This window comes from Oratosquilla oratoria, chromosome 13 (genome assembly GCF_046742065.1).
Source record: "Oratosquilla oratoria isolate Oo_2021 chromosome 13, ASM4674206v1, whole genome shotgun sequence".
Classification (NCBI taxonomy): domain Eukaryota; kingdom Metazoa; phylum Arthropoda; class Malacostraca; order Stomatopoda; family Squillidae; genus Oratosquilla; species Oratosquilla oratoria.
In genome coordinates this window covers 19,248,427-19,273,218 of record NC_134789.1, presented here as the reverse complement: position 1 = coordinate 19,273,218, position 24,792 = coordinate 19,248,427, and the positions used below count along the sequence as shown (strand labels likewise).

General features: G+C 48.7%; 1 protein-coding gene across 1 annotated transcript in view; it reads left to right on the top strand.

The window, feature by feature from the left end:
* The window catches only part of LOC143032327 (rho GTPase-activating protein 20-like), a gene marked incomplete at its 3' end in the record, with an annotated part of 130,015 nt that overhangs the window by 25,485 nt on the left and 79,738 nt on the right, over nt 1–24,792 (top strand). The window contains 1 exon segment of the mRNA XM_076196880.1: nt 968–1,098. Coding sequence (XP_076052995.1) covers nt 995–1,098 — 104 coding nt within the window.

The following is a 24,792-nucleotide window of genomic DNA, read 5'->3' as shown; positions in this document are numbered from 1 at the left end:
AAAACAAGGCATAAAACCACTCCCACCCATTCCATCCTCATCACACTCAACCCTCTTTCCTCCCTCTTATCTTGGCACCTCCTGGATGACAGGTCATCTCTGCATTTCACCCAGTGCCCTAGGTCAGAAGCAGTGTCACAAGACACAGCACATCCACATCAAGGCCGCTTCATTAAATCAGCGACACCCCCCCCCCCCCTCTCTGTCACCTCATGCAGAAAAGAAGACGGGGAGAAATCCCTTCAGGATGCATCAAATTATTTCTCATACACACTCCCTCACCCCCTATCCCCCACCCATTCCACCTCATGCATCACAACATCATCCATGTACAACCATTCTCCATTCACCCCTATCTTCTGTCCTCTCCCATCCTTCCTCAACAGACATTCCCCTATTACCCAAAGCCCCTTTAACCCCATCCTTCCATCTCTTCCTAGGTCGACCCCTTGTGTTCACTCCCTCCACATCCGCCTTCCACACCTCTTTTACTAGTCTTTCTTCACTCATTCTTTCTATGTCATCCAACTTATTTCTCCAAATATCATTCATATGCCAATGTAAAGGCATATGAAAGGTATTTGGAGAAATGCACCAACCCTGCCTCTCCCACTACCTTAACATAACTAGGTCTTTATAGTGGGTATTTCTTAATGATTAATTCACTCAGCAATTTATTAAATTTGAAATTCTCATAACTCGTATATATTTTGTCTGATATCAAATGTGATTCAATCATGTTTCTCTTAAACACATACACTTACCCAAGACTTTGCCCAATCAATATGATGATTATTTTTGCTTCATCCAGAAATAAAGCATTCTCTTGGGCAGTTGGACTGAATGAAAAAACATGAAGAAAGGGAAGTGTATTCTTTGTATATTGTAATTAAATTCAGTGTTTTCAGCATATTGTTTTAAGTTAGCATGTTTGGATTAATGCACAGATATGCTTGTTCTTCCTAAGGTGTTGTGGGTGGTGTGAGGGCGTGCTATGAGCTCGTGGACGGAGAGGATGCACCGACGAGCCACCACCCTGGGCAATGTGGTCACCTCTTGTGGCCATCCCACAGTCACTCATACACGCAGGCTCGAAAAGTGAGTACCCGTGGTATCTTTTATGGGGGGGAACTTGTCTTTATGTATTTTTTTCTTGCTTGGAATTGCAGTGACCTCGGAGGGTTCGTGACTCTGGAGGCACTTTTCTAATAGATACATGTTATTGCTGCTCCGCTGTGCATGTATTAAAGCCATTGTCAAAACAAGGACTGTTTGTAGGCTCTGGTAAGCAAGTAGTTTTTATAAAGAGATGTGTAAAGAACCTAAGGCTGTTCCCGTGTTGTAGAGAGGAATTTTTGAGCTGATGAATTGGAATGCCAGACTTCAAAGCTAATAAAATATTATGACATAGGCATTATAATGTGTGTGATGAGGGCAGTGGCATAAATTTATGAGATAATGTATGTTGTTAGAATATTTAAAGTTTTGAATAAGGAATGCTCATTACTGTGGTGAAGAATTGGATGCTGAGATGTTTTGAAGAAGAAAGAAGATGCATTTCCAGGAAGTATAATGGTAATGTTGACAATAGGCATCCATTTTATACTTCATGAAAAAGTATTTTCTTCCTAAAGTAGAGAATGGAGGGGAAGAGCCTTTGGTATATTTATGTATAATGGTTGTGAGGCCTTTAGTTGAATACTTGAACCTAATTAGTATTCATAGAGGCAAAATTCTTGTATTGTTCCATGACGTGTCACTGATGTAAAGGGGACGTGAATAAGGATGCCACAGGCTATTCTAGCAAAAGCCATATTGCTGGTCATCCTAAATGGAATGACCATTGATGTTGGATTCAACGAATTATTGGGTTATCTTAAATTAGAAAACAGGATTTTATATAAATTGTCTGTACCTTTTAAATGCCCTAGTTTTAGGAGCTTTGCTGTGCTAGGCATCCATGGGCATCCCTGGGCATCAAGACATGGAACTTCCACAGGAGGGCCCAACAGCCAGAACTAGATGACCCTCACCACTTAATTTTATGGTGACCCTCATCCTCATCTATTCAAAACAATTAATGGAGCAGACAAGAACATCCTTTTGTGCTAAGTCACTGTGTTATGGGTCTAAACAGGGATGCATTACCCCCATGTATTGTTGGTATATGTTAGTTTTCCTGCCGCTTTTTTCAATATGCCTCTATCCAGTCTCCAGATACCTGGCCAGGATTCTTGTCTACTACAGACAAGTAAAAACAAGGCGTAATTGCAAGGGATGTTCTCATCTGCTTCATATTTTATGGAGTGGGTGAGGAGAGGGCCATCATATAATGAGTGGGGGATAAACCAGATCCAGCTTTTGGGCTCTGTTAAGTGCTATGCCCAACTGCATTGCCTTTGACCTGAGCATTGTGGTAAGGGGACAGGGATGAACCTTCATTTTAGAGGGCTTAAAGGGAGGGGTGTTAAATGGATTTTGTGTATATTAGTGCATTTGCATTGACTTTGACACCCTCCCGATAAAAGGAAAGGGACTTTGGATTATATGTGTGTGTGTGTGTATGTAAAATTTTCTTTTCTTTTCTTTTCATTTGTGATACCAGTGCTATCTGTAGGGAAATCATTGTGTCAAAGGCAACTGCTTCCCTCCTCGTACAATCAGTTAGTGACCAAGAAGGAGCCACATTAGTACAACACAGACAACAATCCAAAGATTCTTTCTAAACAGATCTGGGACAGTTATTGTTGTTATTATTTTTTACTACTAATACTCCTGCTGCTGCTTCTGCAGCAACCATTATTGAAGGAGAAGTAGTGTTTTGGGAATGAAGGTATGCATAATGGCTATTAATTAGGGGTAAAATAATAATAAAAATATTGCATTGGCAGTCTTAAAACAATTACTCCTCCTCTTCCTCTTTTAAAGTGTGGTTTATCCTTTTGACTTAGGTCACTGTGAGAATTCCATGTTTCATCTCTCTTTCCAAGATTAAATTAAATTATAAAATACTTTTACTGTAAAACATAGTAATAGTAATAATAATGATGATGCACAGAGCATTATATAAAGGAATTATAAAGAGCATAACTTGTGGTGGTACACTAACCGATTGACAAGTCAAGTGAAAGGGGGTTTTGACATTTAACAAGGGGTTTTAAAGTTCAAGTAATCCTTATAAATCCTGCCCCAGTAGAGTCGTCCTCAGGGTCTTCCATAAGGAGTTCTCGGAAACTGACGTGGAAGGGAAATCCCAAAGTTAAATGAGCGTTTGACACTACTGATGACGTCACTCTCGAGGAGAAGAAAGGTCATCATCACTCGGCGTTGTTGGCTTTCCGTCATCGAAACGTCCTTCTCCTCCTCTTCCTTGTCCTGCTCGTCCTCCTCGTCCTCCTCCTTTTACTTGTCCTCCTTCTCCTCATCGTCCTCCTACTTCTCGTACTCTTCCTCGTCCTCTTCCTCGTCCTCTTCATCCTACTCCTCCTCCTCCTCTTACTCCTCCTCTTACTCCTCCTCCTCTTACTCCTCCTCCTCTTACTCCTCCTCCTCTTACTCCTCCTCCTCTTACTCCTCCTCCTCTTACTCCTCCTCCTCCTCCTCCTCCTCCTCCTCTTACTCGTCCTCCTCCTCCTCCTCCTCCTCCTCCTCTTACTCGTCCTCCTCCTCCTCCTCCTCCTCCTCCTCCTCCTCCTCCTCCTCCTCCTCCTCCTCCTCCTCCTCCTCTTACTCGTCCTCCTCATCATCCTCATCCCACACTACTACTCCTCCTCCCACTCTACTCCTCCTCCTACTCCTCCTGGTCCTCCTCCTCCTCCTCCATCACCATCCCAACAATTCACGTTCCTCTATATCATCGCACCCTCCTACCATTCTCTTTTCCCTCCCAACATCCTCACCTCCCTCCACCACTATCCTCACCTCCCTCCACCACTATCCTGACCTCCCTTCACTACTATCCTCACCTCCATCTACCACTATCATCACCTCCCTCCACCTATCCTCACCTATCTCCACCACTATCCTCACCTCTCTCCACCTATCCTCACCTCCCCCACAACCTATCCTCACCTCCCTCCACTATCTATCCTTACCTCCCTCCACCATCTATCCTTACCTCCCTCCACCACTATCCTCATCTCTCTCCCACCTATCCTCACTTCCCACCACCACCTATCCTCACCTCCCTCCACCATCTATACTTACCTCCCTCCACCACTATCCTCACCTCTCCACCATCGATCCTCACCTCCCTCCACCATCGATCCTCACATCCCTCCCCCACTATCCTCACCTCCCTCCACTATCTTCACCTCTCTCCACCTATCCTCACCTCCCTCCACCACCCATCTATCCTCACCTCCCTCCACCATCCTCACCACCAATATCATCACCTCCCTCCACCACCTATCCTTACCTCCCTCTACCAGTATCCTCACCTCCTTCCACCTATCCTCACCTCCCTCCACCACCTATCCTTACCTCCCTCCACCACTATCCTCACCTTCCACCACCTATCCTCACCGCCCTCCACCACCTATCCTCACCTCCCTCCACCTATCCTCACCTTCCTCCACCACTATCCTCACCTCCATCCACCATCCTCACCTCCATCCACCACCTATCCTCACCTCCCTCCACCACTATCCTCACCTCCCTCCACCACTATCCTCACCTCCCTCCCACCTATCCTCACCTCCCTCCCCCACTATCCTCACCTCCCTCCACTATCCTCACATCCCTCCACCACCTCTCCTCACCTCCCTCCACCACTATCCTCACCTCCCTCCACTACCAATCCTTACCTCTCTCCACCACTATCCTAACCTCTCTCCACCTATCCTCACTTCCCACCACCACCTATCCCCACTTCCCACCACCTATCCTCACCTCCCTCCACCATCTATCCTTACCTCTCTCCACCTATCCTCACCTTCCACCACCACCTATCCTCACCTCCATCTATCCTCACCTTCCTCCACTATCCTCACCTCACTCCACCACCTATCCTCACCTCCCTCCCCCCATTATCCTCACCTTTCTCCCCCACTATCCTCACCTCCCTCCCCCACTATCCTCACCTCCCTCCCCCCACTATCCTCACCTCCCTCCACCACCTATATTCACCTCCCTCCTCACCTCACCTCATCCTCACCTCCTTCCACCATGATTCTCATCCTCGTCCACATCCTCCTCCTCCTCCTCCTCCTCCTCCTCCTCCTCCTCCTCCTCCTCCTTTACCAGCGTGGCCTCTCATTCCCTCCCCCTCAGTCACCCGCTCACTCCCCTCCCCCTCCCCCTCCCCCTCCCCCATCCTTCCCGCCCGCTGCTGCCGCCATTCCCACGAGATCCGCCCCTACTATGGCGGCCGCGATTTCGCCCCGCGCCCCGTTCCCACAGTGTGTGTGATACTGTACATATTCTTCCTCCGCTGTGGTGGGCTTCGCGGCGACTCCTCCACTTCCTCCTCCATCTCCCTCCCACGAGCACGGACTGGGTTCTCAAAAAATTGAGTAAAATCAACGACTATTAAACAGGAAAATCTTTAATGATTTTTTTATATATTTTTTTTCTTGTTCCTCTTTTCTTTTCTTTTTTCTTTTTTCTTTTTCTTATTTTTCGTTTTGAAATTTTTATTTTGTCTTTTTTCTTTAATGGAAGCTTTGGAAAGCAAAGAAAAGAAAATTGAGTAAAGAAGGAAATTGTCTGGTTTTCTTTAGTCAGCACATAATGCTTGAAGTAAGCTCTAGAATGTACAAACTGCATTATATATCATTCATTTATCATCATCATCATCATCATTATCATCACCGTCGTCGTCATTGTCGTCACCAACATCATCATCATCATCATCATCGTCATCACCGTCGTCATCATAACATCATCCAAAAGGACATAGTGGAGTTCCTCTTAAGTTGAAGAAAATCACGTTAATTTGTTCAGAAAAAATCTTCAAGTTCGCTCAAATATCCCAGAGAATTTGCTTCTTCGCTTCGGACACACACACACACACACACACACACACACACACACACACACACACACACACACACACACTCACACTCACACTCACACTCTGAATGTTCTGGGGATTTTATTCTGCAGGGGAAGACCCCCCCCCCCCCCGTATTCCTAAAGGGACACACCTCCAGGCTTCCTCGCCCTCGACGTCCGTCTCACTACTCCTCCTCCTCCTCACCTTCCTCCTCCTCCCCACCATCCTCCTCTCTTACCTCCTCATCTCCTTTCTCCCCTCCTTCCTCCTCCCCTTCCTCATCTTCCTCCTCCTGTCCTACCTCCTCATCTTCTTCCTCCTCCTCTCCTACCTCCCCTATTCCTCACTCCCCTTCCTCCTCTCCTTCCTCCTCTCCTTCCTCCTCCTCTCCTACCTCCCCCATTCCTCACTCCCCTTCCTCCTCTCCTTCCTCCTCCTCCCCTTCCTCCCTCCTCCGCTTCCTCCTCCTTCCGACCTCGTCCTCTTCTTGTTCCTCCCCCCTCCTCCTTCCCTTCCTCCTCATCCTCATTCCTCCACTTGCTCATCCTCCCTCCTCCTCCCCTCTCTCCTCCTCCCTCCTCCCCCCTCTCCTCCTCCCTCCTCCCCCCTCTCCTCCTCCCTCCTCCCCCCTCTCCTCCTCCCTCCTCTCCTCCTCCCTCCTCCCCCCTCTCCTCCTCCCTCCTCATTCCTCCTCCCTCCTCATTCCTCCTCCTCATTCCTCCTCCTCATTCCTCCTCCTCATTCCTCCTCCTCATTCCTCCTCCTCCCTCCTCCTCCCCTTTCTTCTCCTCCCCTTTCTTCTCCTCCCGACTTCGTCCTCCACTTGCTCCTCCTCCTCCCGACTTCGTCCTCCACTTGCTCCTCCTCCTCCCGACTTCGTCCTCCACTTGCTCCTCCTCCTCCCGACTTCGTCCTCCACTTGCTCCTCCTCCTCCCGACTTCGTCCTCCACTTGCTCCTCCTCCTCCCGACTTCGTCCTCCACTTGCTCCTCCTCCTCCCGACTTCGTCCTCCACTTGCTCCTCCTCCTCCTCCTCCTCCTCGTCCTCGTCCTGTGCTACACCTTCATGTCCTCCTTGTCCTCCTCCACGACTCTTCGCTATTTTTTTCACACCTCTTCCTCCTCTCCCTCCCCCACACCCTCCATGCCTCAACACCACACGTTCCACCACATCCTCCTCCTCCTCCTCCTCCTCCTCCTCCTCCTCCTCCTTTCCCACATCCTGCCCTCCTTCATTATCTCCCCCCTCCCACGTTCTCTCCCCATACCCCCGATTCTCCTCTCCCCATCACATCCACTCCCAGATAATCTCCCTTCTCCCCCCCACCACATCCACTCCCAGATCATTTCCCTTCTCCACCCCCCCATCACCTTCCCGTTCCCTCCCCTCCTTCAATGTGGTTCTCCCCTTCCACACATTCTCAGCTCTGTTTACTCCACATATCTCCCTCTTAATATCCCCCGTCTCCCCATAGTTCCCCTCTCTCCCACACCCCCTCCCCTCCCCACACCCACTCCCCTCTCCCCCCACACACCCACTCCCTCCCCCCACACACACCCACTCCCTCTCCCCCCACACACCCACTCCCTTCTCCCCCACACACCTACTCCCCCTCTCCCCCACACACGCCAACTCCCCTTCTCCCCCACACCCACTCCCCCTCTCCCCCACACCCACTCCCCCTCTCCCCCACACCCACTCCCCCTCTCCCTCACGGCCTCCCTCTCCCCCACGGTCTCCCTCTCCCTCATTCTCACACCCCCTCTCCTCTCCCCCACATCCCCTCCCCTCCCCCCTCTCCCACGCCCCCTCCTTTCCCCTCTCCCCCACACCCCCTCCCCACCCCTTTCCCCCCCACACCCTCCCCCCACCCCCCCACACACCCTCCCCCACACCCCCCACATACCCTCCCCACCCCTTTCCCCCACACACCCTTTCCCCCACACACCCTCCCTTCCCCTCTCCCCCCACACACCCTCCCCTCCCCTCTCCCCCACACCCCCTCCCCTCCCTCTCCCCCACACCCCCTCCCCTCCCTCTCCCCTAACCCCCTCCCCTCCCCTCTTCCCTAACCTCCTCCCCTCTCCCCTAACCTCCTCCCCTCTCCCCTAACCTCCTCCCCTCTCCCCTAACCTCCTCCCCTCTCCCCTAACCTCCTCCCCTCCCCCCACACCCACAAACCCTCCCCTTTCCCCTCGCCACCCCAGTTGCCGATAAATTCGTCTCCCCAAGCCTTGGACTGTGGCACCCATGTCATCTCCCCGCTTGTCTCTCCCCCGTGATGATCTCTCGTCTCTTTTATCTCTGACCTTTCTTATCTCCCAGCCCTCTTACGTCGCACATCCGCACATCGTCACAGCACACGCATATCTTCACCGCACATATAGTTCTTAACTCACGTCTTCCCAACGTCCTCCTCCTCCTCTTCCTCTTCCTCCCCCTCCTCTTACTCCTCTTGCTTCTCCTCCTCTTACTTCTTCTCTTATCTCTCCTCCTATTACTCCTCCTACTCCTCCTCCTCCTCCTCCTCCTCCTCCTCCTCCTCCTCCTCTTACTCCTCTTCTTACTCCTCTTCTCTTACTATTCCTCCACCTCCTCCTCTTCCCCCACATCTTCCCTCCCCCTCCCTCACACGCATCCTTACCCCCTTCCCCCCGTCACGTCTTTCGGTGTGATAGGGAAGCACTGGGGGGATTATCGGTAACGAAATCCTTCGCCCCCCACATCCTCGTGTTCCTGCATTCTCCCCCCATACTTCCTCCCCCCCCCCTCTCTCTCTCCGCCCTCCGAACGTACTTCCTCTACAACCAAATAATTTAATCCCCCTCCTCCCCATCTCCCCCATAGGAGCGTTTTTGCCCCCCTCTTGTTTACATATCCTTACTCATGCTCCCCTTGACACCCCACTGTTAGCAACTCCCACCCTCCCCCCGCCATTGCCTCCCACAATTACTCCCCCTCCCCCTTTCCCCCCCGCTTGTACTTGTGTCTAAGCATCTCCCCTTACTCTCATGCAACGGCCCCTCTTCTCTTTCCCCTCACCTACCCCTCCCCCACTCTCCCCCTCCCCTCACTTTCCCCTATCCTCCCCCTCCTCCACTCTACCCCTCTCCTCCCCTTCTCCACTCTTCCTCTCCCTCCCTCCCTTCTCCTCCCCATCCCCCACTCTTCCCCTCTACTCCCTTTCCCCTCTCCTCCCCTTCTCTACTCCTTTCTCTCCCTCCCTTCTCCCCCTTCCCCACTCTTCTCCATTCTCCTCCCCCTCCCCCACTCTTCCCCTCTCCTCCCCCTCCTCCATTCTTCCCCTCTCCTCCCCCTCCCCCTCTCTTCCCCTCTCCTCCCCCTCTTCCATCTTCCCTTCCCCTTCCCACTCTTCCCCTCCTTCCCTCCCTCTCCCCCCTCTCCTCCCTTTCCATTCTCCTCTCCCTCCCCCACTCCTACTCTTCCCCTCCTTCCCTCCCTCCCTCCCCTCTCCTCCCTTTCCATTCTCCTCTCCCTCCCCCACTCCTACTCTTCCCCTCCTTCCCTTTCTCCCCCCTCCCTCGCCTCTCCCCCTTTCCATTTTCCTCCCCCTCCCCACTCCTACGCTACCCTCCCTTTCCCCTCTCCTCCCCCCCACTCTTCCCCTCCCAACCCTCCCCTCTCCCCATTGCGTAATGGGGGGAGGGGGAGAGCGAAGGAGAGCAGCTGCTGTCATTGTGATGGGGTCAAGTGGATGGGTAGTGGTAGTCAGGTGGGAGGAGGATGGAGGGTGGTTCTATTCCTGCGAGGTAACGATAAACACCCATACGTATATCTTCATACCCTGTCGTCGCCTTCGGTCCGGAGTACGTCCCATGTGGCGTAAAGATGATCCGGAGGACGAGGAGACACGGCCCGCGTATAAGCTCCTGAAGGAATGTTGGGTTTTTTAAAAAAGAGTAGCTGGCAACCGCACTGCTCACTTCGTTATGTGCGCTGTTGGGCTCGGTGTCAGTGTGTTGCTCGCTGTGAAAGTGTGAAGAAGTGCCCTCTGGTGTCCTAATCCCCCCCCCACGGGGTTATTTGGTGAATTGGAGTGTGGTTATGTTTCTTCTTGTGCGTTTTTTGCAGGACAAAGCCTTGTCAGTGTAAGACCTAAGTTCGATTCGGTGCAGGTGTGGTCACACATGGTGTGTGTATGTCGTTAGTGTGTTTTTGGCGTTAACTCCACACGTTCTTATATGTTGGGGGGGAAGGGAGTACCTCTAGCCGAAGTAGGAGTTCGTGGTGGAGTGAGCCGCGTGCGAGGTGGAGGAGTGCACAACCTCACGTGATGGTCACAGCTGGTGACGACGACGACGGCGCAAGCGCGCGCATGTGCCTCCCCCCCCCCCAACGCTCGAGTGACATTGGGAGAATCTTGGGTCAGAACGCTCGTGGAAGCTCAGTCTCTCTCTTGTTAGGTCACGGAATGATGGGCTTGCTTTCGCGGTCCTCTGTCGCAAGGTCAGGTCAGGTCAACGTGTGTGTGTGTGTGTGTGTTAAGCCTCCCCCGAGGTACATTCTTAACCCTCCCTCTCCCCCCTCCCCCGTGGGAGGATGGCCCAGGCTCCCATGGGGGAGGGCTGCTTGGGTCGCAGGGGGTTTAGAGGAGCATTAGGCGGTATATTCGGTGATGGTGTTAGATTGTGTTAGATGATTAGAATTGGTGATGGAATTGTGTTTTTGAGAACTGTGTGTGTAAAGGAATTCCTCAGAAATCACATCGTTAGTGAAAAAAATAGAAAATAATTGAAATAAAATGAAATTGAGAAATGGGCCGTGCGGTAGCCCATTGGATATCGTGTCGAACTCGTAAGTTGGTGGTCGTGAATACGATTCCCGGGACCCGAAGCGTGGTTCTTGTGTTCGTTCCCGACAGCCCTGGCCAGGTGGGGAGGCGACCTACACACCGACCTTTAAAAGAAAGAAATAAAGAAAGAAAAGAAAGAAGAAAAAAAAAAAAAAAAGCGGCGGCTTGTCCCAGCTGACAGGGTTTGCCTTACGAGGGGTTTCTCAATTCCCAATTCCACCACCGGTTTGAATGCCAAACTTAAAGAATTCCTGTGTACAGTGGCATTTTGTAGTGAATCTCCTCACAAAAAAAAAAGATTTATTTGAGGTCATATACATGTTTGAAAACGTACCAGTACAAACTACTATACCAATAACCCGTACATACTTCCAACCTTGAGGTGACCGACTCTATGGCTTTTATTCTTGCTAAAGTCAGGCGATTTTGTCCCGTTAAGTGGGAAGACTCCAGGCTGAGAAAGGGTCTCGGTCGGTCAAAGGACTCATCAGGTTTAAGTCGCGGAACGAAATGTCCCAAACTTCGCCTCTGCGGGGATAGAGTCCAGATCGCTCGCCGACGGACACTGGAAGGGTTGAAGGAGTAATTCACGTGCCGGTGGTCGATGTCTTGCTCGTTAACGAGATGCAGCAATTTGTTAACGCGCGAAGCAGACGAGCGACGATACCGTTAAGTGTGAGCAGGTTCCTCGCGGTCCGCGTTCTTGGGTAACGGGCCAGTTCGGGGGAGCTCTGAGGCGCGTCCGGCGAAGAGGACTTCTCCTTCTTCACCTCCTTCTCCTCTTCCTCCTCCTCCTCCTCCTCCTCCTCCTCCTCCTCCTCCTCCTCCTCCTCCTCCTCCTCCTCCTCCTCCTCCTCCTCCTCCTCCTCCTCCTCCTTTTCCTCCTCCTCCTCCTTTTCCTCCTCCTCCTCCTTTTCCTCCTCTTCCTCCTCCTTTTCCTCCTCCTTTTCCTCCTCCTTCTCCTCCACCGGGTGGGTCATCTCGAGGCCTAATAGATGTTTCGGAGGCCCGAGCGAGTTCGTGAAATCTCCAAACGGAGTCTTGATGGAGACCTGTCCGAGGGACTGGGCGTTTCCCGAACTACAGCTAAAGTTGATCTCGAAGTAGTGGAGATGCGAGTTCGCCGTGATGTGGGTATTCTGGATCTGAAAGACACGTTGAATGGACAAGTGAAGAGTGTATAGTGAAGAATGGGTGGAGAAGGGATGGAGGAATAGGTCAAAGGGAAGTGAATTATAATGGAAAGGTTATCTTTCTGGAGGATTGAAATATGGGGATTTGCGAACTGGACCAAACGTATCGATCTTCTTGAAGTGAACGTAAAGAGATTTGAGAAAAAGGAAAATATACACGCTTGTGCATGTGTGTGTGTGTGTTCATTTGTGGTAGGTCTCCGCCTATTCTGTGTCGCCAACCCTAACACTCGTATCAAAACCAAAACAAAATAATGAAAATGGGACTACGCAAGTTTCACACACACACACACACACACACACACACACACACACACACACACACACACACACACACACACACACACACACACACACACACACACACACACACACACACACACACACACACACACACACACACACACACACACACACACACACACACACACACACATATATATATATATATACGCAAACACACACGATCACTATATTTGTTACCGGACATAGATTGTCCTTGTAATACATCATTGGAGAGTAGTGGACGTGGGTAATTCTAGAAGCACAGCTGTCGATGACCGACTCGGGCAATGGTTATTGCGTGAGTGAACATTGGTGATCATTTAACGTGTTCCTCCCGTTCTACAACACGCCAGCCGGTTTTAAACTCTCGAAGGGATGGCCTCGGGAGAGGTCGAGACCCCATCGGTCGAATAAGATTGCGAGGGCCGAAGTATGAAATCTGTGACAGGGTCGAAGGGGCCGTGCTTGTGTCTGAACCAGAATGTGACTAGGAGGGCCTGTTGACAGTGCCACCCCGATTGAGTTACAGAGTGGCACTGTAGGGGGTGCCAGCTTGTGTGCCACACACCAACTTCGTCTCTCTGAGGGCTGGGTGACGTCAGGGTCGTGGATTTCAGAGGAATATCGAATTGGCCAGGTTCCTCTACATCACAAAGGTCGTTGGACTTCGGGATGGATTTCCCGAAGTCGTCCTGTAGACTCGGTGGGAAGGAACCTATGTCGTCATGGGAGACATTGTTATATGTAAACATTTTACACACACACCTCGTGGCGCTATGGTCAGAGTTCTCGCCTGTCACTACAGCGGTCCGGATTCGACTCCCGCTCAGGGCAGAAATAATTTCAGTATCACTGCGCTTCGAGTCGTTACTCCAACTCTCGTGGGCGGGGAGTTGGGTGTGTGCGCACGTGTAAGGTCACAACATTACCCATAGATCGGTCATACGAGCTGTGAGCTCTCATCCGGGAGGTAAATAACTGTCGATCACGAGTCTAACACATGATCCAAGACCATGGTGAATCACATGCACGTACGCATGTACACACATTCAGGAAGTACACTGGTACATTGATGAACAAAGACACAACGTCGAAAGTGAGGATGACGCGATATGATGACCCATTATTAGAAGCGGCCTTATGTCACATGACCGGGAGTGACGGACTCTTAGATCAAGTGGTGATTAACCCCTTCCAGTAATTGGCCTGACGCACAGACCTCGCTGCTTTGTCCCATGTCGCGGCTTTCGTGCGTGGCACGAGTGTCGGCGTCTCACACGAACGTGTACACACGCACGCACACTTGCACACATGCGTGCATGCGTGCGTGCGCGCACGTTTACCAGCGCGTGTCTGTGCGAAAGACCGTGGTCTTGGACCACGTGCAGGGCTCGTGATCAACCCCCCCGACGAAAACGTAGAAATCATGTTGTCCCGATCTGTGGGTAATGTTTTGTCTTAACGCAAACATCATACACTCGTCCTTTGGCCCCATGGGGACAGTAACGGTTATAGTATAAACTTTAGTTGTTTTTACTCAGTTGCCGTGTACGAGATAAAAGTCATATTTGTGGGGGGTGTCGTCTCTTTCTTTCCATTGTCAAACTTTGTGGTGCGTGCGTGTGTGCGTCACAGATTTTAATGTATTTGGTGGTGCCTGGGGGGGGGGGCACAGAACCTGTTGCTTGGTGTTATGTTGCACCGCGCCACGTGTACCTCCTCCTCCTCTTCTCCTCTTTCTCTTCCTATTTCTTCTGCTCATTTTCCTTCTTTCTCCTCTTTCTCCTCTTTCTCTTCATTTTTCTTTTCCTTTCTCATCTTTCTTTTCCTCCTGCTCTTCCTCCTCTTCCTCCTTCCTCCTCCTCTTCTTTCTCTTCCTCCTCTTTCTTCTCATTCTCCTCCTCATTCTCCTCCACCTCATCTTTCTTTCCCTCCTTCCTCCTCCTCAACTTTCTTTCCCTCCTTCCTCCTCCTCATCTTTCTTTCCCTCTCTCCTCCTCCTCATCTTTCTTTCCCTCCCTCCTCCTCCTCCTCATCTTTCTTTCCCTCCCTCCTCCTCCTCATCTTTCTTTCCCTCCCTCCTCCTCTTCTTTCTCCTCCTCTTCTCATTCTCCTCCTCATCATTCTTTTCCTCCTCTTCCTCCTCATCCTCCTTATCGTTATTCTCCTCCTCCTCCTCCTCCTCCACTTCTCCCACCTCCTCCCCAGGAGCCACAGTATCAGCCACCTGCACCAGCAGCCTCACCATACTTTTAGCCACATTTAACTCCTTCAACACGGTGACATGATTTCAGGGGACGGACCCCTGATTGAAAGTTGTCTTCAGCGATCGAGATCCCATTCAGGTCGGAGTTCAAGTCCTCAGATGTTTTAAAAAATGGTCTGTTTCTTGGCTAGAATAGAATATTTTAAGGTGGGCACCGTATTATATTTATTATTATTTACAAGCCGTGGGCTTCCGCCCTCCCCGGCTTCGCCGGGGGCTTGGCTGCGCAAACAGCGGCCTACGGCCGCAGCTTTCCGCGCTCTAATCCCTCGTTTTCCCCTTCGGCCTCGGCCTCGGGGCGGAACCCCATCACGGGATCCCCAGCACGAAAAAGAACGCGAAGAAGAACACGAAGTAGAATGCGAAGAAGAATGCGAAGAAGAAGAGGAAGAAGAACGCGTAGAAGAAGAAGAGGAAGAAGAAGAAGAGGAACGCGAAGAAGAAGGAGAAGAAGAAGAAGAACGCGAAGAAGGAGAAGAAGAATAACGCGAAGAAGAAGAAGAAGAACGCGAAGAAGAAGAATACCACCTGACCCCGACTTACCCAAGCGCTTTTTCAAGAATATTTTTACGACAAAGTGTCACCGTAATACCACTTGTCCCCGACTTCCACAGCGTTTTTTAGAAGAATATTTTTATTTAGACTTAGATATTATTATAATTTTTATTTATTTATAATTTTTTTCGTATCCGACCTAGTTTTTGGACCAAAAGGTCTCCTGTCGGAATGCCCCGCCTTTGTAATCTTTAGTACGTAAAGAGGTTCTATCTGTCGTGTAAGTGACCCTTCTGGCTGTCGCCAAGCGATTTTATTTAGCCGAGGGGAACCCCCACCCCGTGATTCATTAAGCCAGACGAACTGTTCATCACATTAATTTGTTTGACAAATCACCCCGTCGCGAGGATAAGTATATATTACATGTGTTTTATATGTCCATGTAACATTACCAAGCCGGATGAAGACGCCATGGGATAGGCCGGTGGTTAAGTAGGGGACCCTTAAATTTGAACAGTGTCATCGCTCAATGTCATCACCTTTGGTGGAGCCCTCATCACTCGTGAATTGATAAAGGATTACAAAGGCGGAGCATGCCGACAAGAGACCTTTTGGTCCAGGACTAGGTCGGATGCGGAAAGAAATTATATTAATAATGAATAAAATAGAAATAAATAAAAATTATGATAATATAAATAAATAAAATAAATGTATAGGCAAATGAATAAATGAATAGATAAATGAACAAGTAAATAAATGGATAAATAGAATTAAAGCGAAATGAGAAGGGAGGCCATGTTCACGCTGCAGGGGCATCCCATATTTAGTATCACGACAGACTTTATCTGTGGTGTCATTGGGTACCGGCTAGGCTTAGTATTTTGATCAACGTTTTGTGCACCATTGGACAGCAAGCACCTTGAACGCCTAAATTACTTCCACCTCCCATGCATTTGTCTCTTTGCTTCCACTAATGGTGCTTGACACCACCACCATTTAAATCGTTGTTGTCGTCGCTAGTCATCACATTGTCGTCGTCGTCGTCGTCGTCGTCGTTGTCGTCTTTCCCTTTGTCGTCGTCGTGGCTTAATCGTCTAGCAAGAATTATCATCACCACAACGTAAAGATGATTCTAGAGTGACTTTACTACATCAGCCCATTGTTAGTAAGGGGTCTACTACCTACATAGCCTTCCTCTCTCTGCGGAATAAAAGATAAGAGATAAGGTTTGCTGTTCCCTTGATCCGCGCCAGATAAGATTAAGATTAAGATAAGCAGTGTTTACCATAAACCTCCTTCAGCGAGGGGACATGCTTTATTGGTTTTATTTCAACTAAAGTGACAGGTGATGTTAAGCAGTAGCCTAAGGTGTGTGTGGAAGGGTCACGGTCCTCCGTGATACCCTTCAGGCCGGAGTCCGCCCCCCCCCCTCCTGAATTGTATGAAACTTCCTGTCGTTGACCGTGTTGATGTAGAATGTATTGTGGGACGCTGTGGTGGGTCCGAGTTTGTTACCCGACTCGTAAGTACAAAGACCTCGGGTTCGGTATGCGGGTGTCGGCGACTCCCATTGACTTAAAAAAAAAAAAAAAATCTTTAACTTGACTGGTGCACAGTTTTGTCATGGACTCGTGGTCTGATTACTCCGGGTTCAGACCTTCACCACCACAGGCAGGTTCATAAGAATGAAGGAGACTAGAAGACACCATAAGGCCTACACTAGAGTTCCATGACCCCGGAAACTGAATAGAATCACCTGGCGACAGTAGGTGGAGTGAGGTGTTCAAGAGTGGCCGATTGGGTGTTTTGACACCTTCATTGACAGAGTGACGCAGGTCTTGAAATTTGCTTTGTGAGATTTTTTTTTGTCACGGAACTTACACGCTGACACATGACATGCGTCACGCTCCTGTGCCACGCCGTCACATTAATCCGTCACGCTCACGTGTCACACCGTTACATTAAATCCGTTACGCCAGTGCCCTTGTCTTCCAGTTACCCTCAGACGGGACAGAAAGCTGAAGTTGTCTTTTTGATGTAAGTGCCTTCTTCTGGGGGGTACTCTGGGCTGGGTGTGCCCCCTTTTGCCATAGTAACAATCCTTCCACCTCCAAGCCTCGTATATGGTATTGACTAAACGAGCTTTATGTTGTCAGTATTTAGATACTTTGTGAAAATACAGTAGTGATCAGATTCATGCAGTATTCTTTTATGATTGAGACTTAATTTCCTTTTAAAAAAAATCTTACAACTTTTTTACTTTTGCTAACCCTCCCTTCTACCACATACCTTAATTTCTTTTAAGATGTCTTTGTCTACCACATACTTTAATTTCTTTTACAATGTCTATGTCTCCACCTCTAGCGCCATATTGATCTCAAGGATAGAAGCGCTGGTCATTGGTAAAGAAAGACTTAACCGTCATCGAGTTTATAATCGGTTGCTGTTATTAGCGTCCCCTCTTCTTGATCTCGGTGACCTTTGACCGCATCCATGTGGACACAGGTGCTGCCACTTGCATTGGCTTTCCTAGCACGAAGGTGAAGGTATGGGTCTTACCTAGACACCCTCTTGGGTCCGCTGCACCCCAGGAGGTTTCTGTAAGCTGAAACTGGGATACAGGCGACACAGGCTTCCTGGTGCTGAATTGAAGAACAGTTTGAGCTTCTCGCTCATTTGAAATGCTTCTAGATGTACTACCTGAGCATTTCAAGTGAGAAGCTCAAAACACTTGAGTTCAGCAACAGGAAGTCTGCTTTTGTGCTGCGTCTCCTGCGTCACCTGTGTAGCTTGCATCGCCTGCGTCACCTGTGTCGCTTGCATCGCCTGCGTCACCTGTGTCGCCTGTGTCACCTGTATCGCCTGCGTCGCCTGTGTCACCTGTGTTGTCTGCGTCTCAATTTGCACAAGGAAGGTTAAGGTCTTGGTTCCTTGCATCCTAACACGTTGTCTCTCCTGTCACGCAGTCCGAGACCGCCGATACAGAAAGCTCTTAATTAATGTAAGGTTAGATTGTGTTTGGAAGGTTTTGAGTAGTTTTGTATCGATATCAATTTTATTGCCGATACCACAAATGTTGCCGATACCGGTACGTCCCTAGTGTTGGACTTAATTTGTTTGTATGTGTGATTCACCTTGGTCTTTGGATCACGTGTTGGACTCGTGATCGACAGCTGTTTCCCTCCCGGAAGAGAGCTCAGAGCTCGTATGACCAATCTATGGGTAATGCTGTGACCTTACACGCAGCAACACTGAAATTATTTAAGCCCTGGTCAGAATTCGAACCCGGACAGCCGTAGTGACAGTCGGGGACTCTACCAACCGCGCCACCGAGTCGTGTTTTGTGTGTGTGTGTGTGTGTGTGTGTTTTGAATATGGTATCAAGCGAACTAGACAGTACAAGCACATGCATGAGAAAATATATGCATTACCTGGTGTATGGAAAGATGGGGTGGTACTCTGTGGTACTTGGAGACATTAGATAGTACTCTACAGTGTGTGGAGAGAGAGAGAGAGAGAGAGAGAGAGAGAGAGAGAGAGAAAGGTCAGTACTTTATGGCGTGTGGATAGGTGGAATACTTCATGGTGTATGGAGACGGTAGATGAAGGGTTCTCAACCTCCTTTTCCGTATACCCCATAATTATGTACTGCTGTTCCTTAGTGTCACGAGGAAACCACTTCAACACTAAATAAAATCACTAACCATCCACTAACTCCCACAAACATCAGGTTTGTTTCTCCACTTACGAACTACTTGAGTAGATGGGACTCTCATGTTGTGTGGAAGAGAGTTAGGGGAGTGCGATCATGGTATGGACAAGGCGGAATTCGTTTAAGAGGAGTTGGTCATGTCATTTGAAGCTGGAGAGGAACGCGATACGGCCGGGGGGGGGGGGATACCGCGGTTTGCAAAAGTCTCAGACCGCGTTGTGGTTTCTTCCCTTTGAATGTTACTCAAGTTGTCGACGTATCTGATTTATTTTGTGGTTTATTTAATTACTCGTTTTTTTTTTGTGGTTTATTCATTTATTTATTTTGTTTATTTATTTATATATTTTTTTATTTTTGTGGTTTATGTATTTTTTTATTTTTATGGTTGAAATGTATTTTTTGATTGATTCATCAACGGATGATGTTTGCATAACTTCGTTCATAAATTTTGGAGACGACTGTACAGTGGGTGGTATACTCCATATACTATATGCTGGCTAACGACAGACTCATTATATTTAGCTGCGGGATGCCCCCCCCCCCACCCCCCCGGGAGAGTGACGACAGAAACAAACAAGTAAACAAACAAACGAAGCGCTCAGGGAACAGAAAAATCAAAGCAACAGAATATTACATAAAGTATACGATAATGTGTAAGATATGTATACTACACAGACAATAAAAGTTGAAATATGAATGCTGACCCAGTTATGTGATTGGGGGCATCAGGTTTAATGTGACATTTTACTTAAACTGGATAAGGAACCAGAAAGGTTTAGGAAACTGCTGGGTTAAGGGCCCAGTCACACCAAGCTTACGACCTGTTTCCGACTAGTTGCAGGCTTTGGAAGCCGCTGGTAGGGTAATAAGATAGATCGATAGATGAATATATTACAACACGCATTGAATAGTCCCCAGTACATATATATTTTCATCTTATCAACCACATTAACTTTTTTCCATTTCAATTCCTTGCATAGGTTTTTGTGTTGCTGACCGATCGCTTGCTTTTTGGTTGAAGGTGGTCGGAGACTGGTCGTAAGCTTTGTGTGACTGGGGCTTTAGTGAACGTTAGAATTGAGGGAAGGGGGAGGGGGGAGGTTACAGCGGAACAAGGAACGTGGGGGGAGTGGAGGAAAGGGGGAGGTTACAGCGGAACAAGGAACGTGGGGGAAGGGGGGAACAACAACGGAACTCGTAGGTTGCATTGTAGGTGTTGCCTAAGGTGTAATCCGAGGTGCTTGAGGTCGAGGCAACAGGTGGCAGGTGTCGTTGGGGACGGTAGGTTGCGGGGACGTATAAGGTTTGGGGATCATTCAGGTGCTGGGGGGAAGAGGTGTCAGATAAGAGTTAGTGTTAAGAGGTGAAGCCCGGGCTGGGTTTGGGGATTGTTTTGATAGCCCCTTTTATGAACCCTTATTCGCTATGCAGGGGCTCTATCCCCCCCCCCCAGAAAATTCCCCCCCATTCTCCTCTCCTCCATTTTTCAGTATCGTAGTGCAGGTTTCTCTCTCCGTCTTTTTTACTCCTCTCACTTCTTCGTCACTTCTTTGTTACAACCGTTTCTCCACTTCCCTACACTTCACTCTTCCCTTCCCATCCCCCCTTACCCTCGCTTTCCCCGCCCTAGCTCTCACCACCCCTTTCTCCTTTTCCTTACCCCTATCCTAGTATGGGGTATCGAGTGTATAAATTGTATACAGCCGTTATTATAGATATTTATAGTGACATCTCTATGGATCAGAGTCACGCATTGTTCTTTTATGGATAGAGCCTAGTCTCTCTCTCTCTCTCTCTCTCTCTCTCTCTCTCTCTCTCTCTCTCTCTCTCTCTCTCTCTCTCTCTCTCTCTTTCTCTCTTTCTCTCTTTCTCTCTCTCTCTTTCTCTCTCTCTTTTGCGAGGCTGTCACCCGCCCTGACTACGTAAAGATGTGGATTACTTTTTAACTTCGTCCGTCCCATTGTTCTGCCGCTCTCCACGAACTCCACCTTTACCACCACTTTGTTGCAGTATTGTCCTCAAGGATAGAAGCGCTGGTAGTCGGTAATGGTATACAAATACTCCCCCCTTCCACTTCTTCCCCCTTCCCTTTCTACTTCCCCTTCTCCTTCCCTTCCTTCCCCTTCTCCCCACTTCCCCTTCTTCCCCTTCCCCTTCTCCCCCTTCCCTTCTTCCCCTTCCCTTCTTCCCCCATCCACTTCTCCTTCCCTTTCTTCCTCTTCTTTCCCTTTCTTCCCCTTCTCCCCTTTCCCTCTTCCCCTCTATTCTCATTCCCTCTATTCTCATTCCCTCTTCTCCTTAGTTCTCCTTTCTCCTATTTTCCTCTTCTCACCTTTCCCCCTTCCCCTTTCTCCCCTTTCCCCTTCATTCTCAATCCCTCTTTTCCATCGTTCCTCTTTCTCCTCTTTTCCTCTTCTCCTCTTCTCCCCCTCCCACTTCCCCCTCCCCCTCCCCCTTCATTCTCAATCCCTCATTTTCTCTCTCTACCCGCATTTCCTTCCTCTCCGCCTTTCTCTTTCCCTTCATCTGTACCCCCCTCCCTCCAGCTCACTTTCACCCCAATTCTCCTACTCCCCTCCGACCTCCCCCCAGTTTATGTTTCTAACCCCCCTTCCCCCCTTTCCCCTTCCCCCCGCGTGCCGAGCGATCGACGGTGTCAAAGGTCACGGCGGGTCCTCGTGTCTCAGGCAGTGGAGGAGGACGACCTTTCATCAAGATCGAGATCGCCTTCGTCAGGAGCCTTGAAAGGTGGCACTTGAGGGTTATGTTCGGTCGAGACCCCTCTTCCCCCTTCCTCTCTCCCTCTCCCCCGCCCCCCCTCCCCGTGTTTCGGAGACCCTAAAATGGGGGCTTAGTGAGAAAGTCTTTTTGTCTTTGTCTTGGCACTTGTACCGGCTTTGTCTCGAAAGGGCGTTTAGCTCGCGTGGTCTGGACGGCCCTTGTGTTACGTGATTTGTGATGTACACATCACTCGAGTGGGGCTGGGCTTGTGCCACGTCATACGTGCTTTGTACTACAAGGACTCTCTATCTCTCTCTCTCTCTCTCTCTCTCTGTGTGTGTGTGTGTGTGTGTGTGTGTGTGTGTGTGTGTGTGTGTGTGTGTCCGCATAGCTGATGTCAAAAAAATAAAATTCAAATTCGCCCCCTCTCTCTCTCTCTCTCTCTCTCTCTCTCTCTCTCTCTCTCTCTCTCTCTCTCTCTCTCTCTCTCTCTCTCTCTCTCTCTCTCTCTCTCTCTCTCTCTCTCTCTCTCTCTCTCTCTCTCTCTCTCTCTCTCTCTCTCTCTCTCTGTCTCTCTCTCTCTCTTTGGTTCGTGTTTATTGAACGTATTATACGTCTGCAAGATTCAGACATTGTATTCTGTGAAACTATATACGTATTATACGTTCAATCTCCGTACAACACATTTTCGTATGTCCACGAAAAAGTTTAATTATTTTATTACTACTACTATTATTATAATTGTGCATTACGTCATTCTCTCTCCGTATGAGTAAGAACTTCCTTTAAGATGAATAAGCGTGTGATGTGACACGTATGTAGAGTGTACATACGTGAAGTACATGACACGTGATGTCACAAAACAGATGCTACGGACGTGCCACGTCCATCTGCTCCGTGTCGTCATTCTCTCGTTCATGAAGTATCATCGCGTTGCGTGCCATGTCGTGTCCAAAGGTCGTATTTACTTTAACGTTAACTTGACCTAGTTTGGGGTCACGCTCGCCGATTGAAATCGTCTGGCGGAAGGAGGGTGAGATCACGCCACGAGGCGCTTAGCTTTGACCGAAGTCGGCACCTTTGCCCCGCTGGGCTCGGACTTCTCAGAACCCGAATCGTTAATTGTACTTGGAAGTTGGTCTAGTTATTTGTTGTTAGGAAAGGGGCTCGTACGAAATTATTATAGATGTAGCATTATCATTTATTGGCCAAGTGCGTTTATTGATATATCCTGTGTGTGTCCATAAATTATATATAATGTATATATTATGTGTGTTTGTGTTTGGAAGTATATGCGTATATACACAAATGAAAAAAAAATAAAACCAAAATTGGGTTTAAATTTCCGACAGGTCTTTCCATTTCTCGTTCATCCATCAGTAACCATCGTAACGAGATGAACTCTTTAGGGTCACTAGGGGTCCCCACACCACCACCACCCCTGCTCGGCTGATAAAATCGCCTGACGGTTGTCAGAATGAATATTGGAACATACGCCCACGGAGAGAGAAAGAGGGACAGAGATAATTGAATGAAAAAATTTTGTATTATCAGTCAAGCACACACACACACACACACACACACACACACACACACACACACACACACACACACACACACACACACACAGACAGACAGACAGACAGAGAGAGAGAGAGAGAAAGATGAATAAACGTGTCTCGGGGGTGGGTTGGGGGTTGGGGGAAGGCAGGACAACCTCTTGAAATGTCACGATAGGTTGTTCGATAAAGGTTGCCATGTCCGGTGCAGAATGAGGTCGCACGGACGAACGAAGAGCAAGAGACCTTTTGGTCCGTACATGGCCGTGCCGGTACATAAACGATTGTTATTTTTTCTCTGTCATTATCGCCATTGTCATTACCATTACCATTACTGGCTGAGCGGGTTTAGGGCGTTGTTACTTGCGGCGAAGGTCGAGGGTATGGCGGTTCGAACCCTGCCACCGGCGAAGTTGAACCAAGGGGATGGTTTATTAAATTCCACACTACAAAGTCCTCTGTAAGGGGCACCGTTCTAGCCTCCCGATGGGAGGAGTTTGTGACATTAAACCAAATCATCATCATTACTGTTATCATTATTATTTGTTTAAGGCGTTGTCTTCCGGAATGTAGAGTAATATACGAAGGTCTGTTAGCGTTGGCGGCGGGGACGACGGTCGGTGTGGGCTGGCTTCAAGGGCGGTCCGCCTCCGTGGCCGATACCGCTGCGTAGGGAGGCCGCGGCCGGTGGGGCCCTGGGGGCGGTCCGTCGATCCTGCGTTTTTTTTTTTTCTCTCTTATTTTTAGGTTGATATATAATAGTCAGCAAAGCGTTGATTAAGGAGTATCCCTTCGCAGGTGATTAAAATCGCCTGGCGACTGTCTAGTAAGATTATGATGCAGTTGTGATACCAAAGAATAGTGTGTAGATAAAACATGTTAGTTATGTTGGTTAGTATATTTTTGTGAAGTAGTTACAGTGAAAGTTATTTTTGTATATAGAATTTGAATGTTTGCAAATGTTAAATTTTTATCATATAGCCTACACTTTGGGATACCCTCGTAATTTCCTGTCCAGATTAGGCAGAGCCGCACAATATAACCAACACCACTACCACCACCAACTATACCATCAACAACACCAGCTTAAACAACAACACTTTCACAGCCACCAGCTATACCACAATCATCACTATATTCACCATTATCATCACCTTTGGCGCCGTCACCACCACCACCCCCTCCACCCTTGCACTAGAAGGCAGGTTAACAAATGCACGCTAAAGTTACGGTTACATTAGTCAACGGAATGGTTGGATTCCGACGATTTAATTGGATTTCGTCCAAGGTTGGAGTGTATAACAGCGTTAAGTTGCAATTACCCTCCAACCTTGGACGAGATTCAACAGAATCGTTGGAATCCAACCATTCCGTTGACTAGGGTGACCGTAGCTTAACTCGCCTGCGACGTGGCAACATGTACTGTAGATCTATGCAGCCCAGTAGACACTTCAAACGCAGTAAGAACTAGCCTCTTTACCCCACTGATGATCTTGATTGAGTTTATTCTAGTCACGGACGAGCGATTATATAGAAGGGAATGGTGGCGAACTTTGGCACCATAGCTGCGTGATATTGCCTGGTCCTTAGTAAAAAATAATTAAATAAATAAATAAATAGAAATAATAATAATAAATGAAAAATAAAATGGAAAACAATAAAAATAAAGCCTGTTACTGTGTCGAGGAAATGTCATAAAGAATCACTGCATAGTTTGGTTGTATCTGCCGCTTAGCAATTTCATTGAGCCGA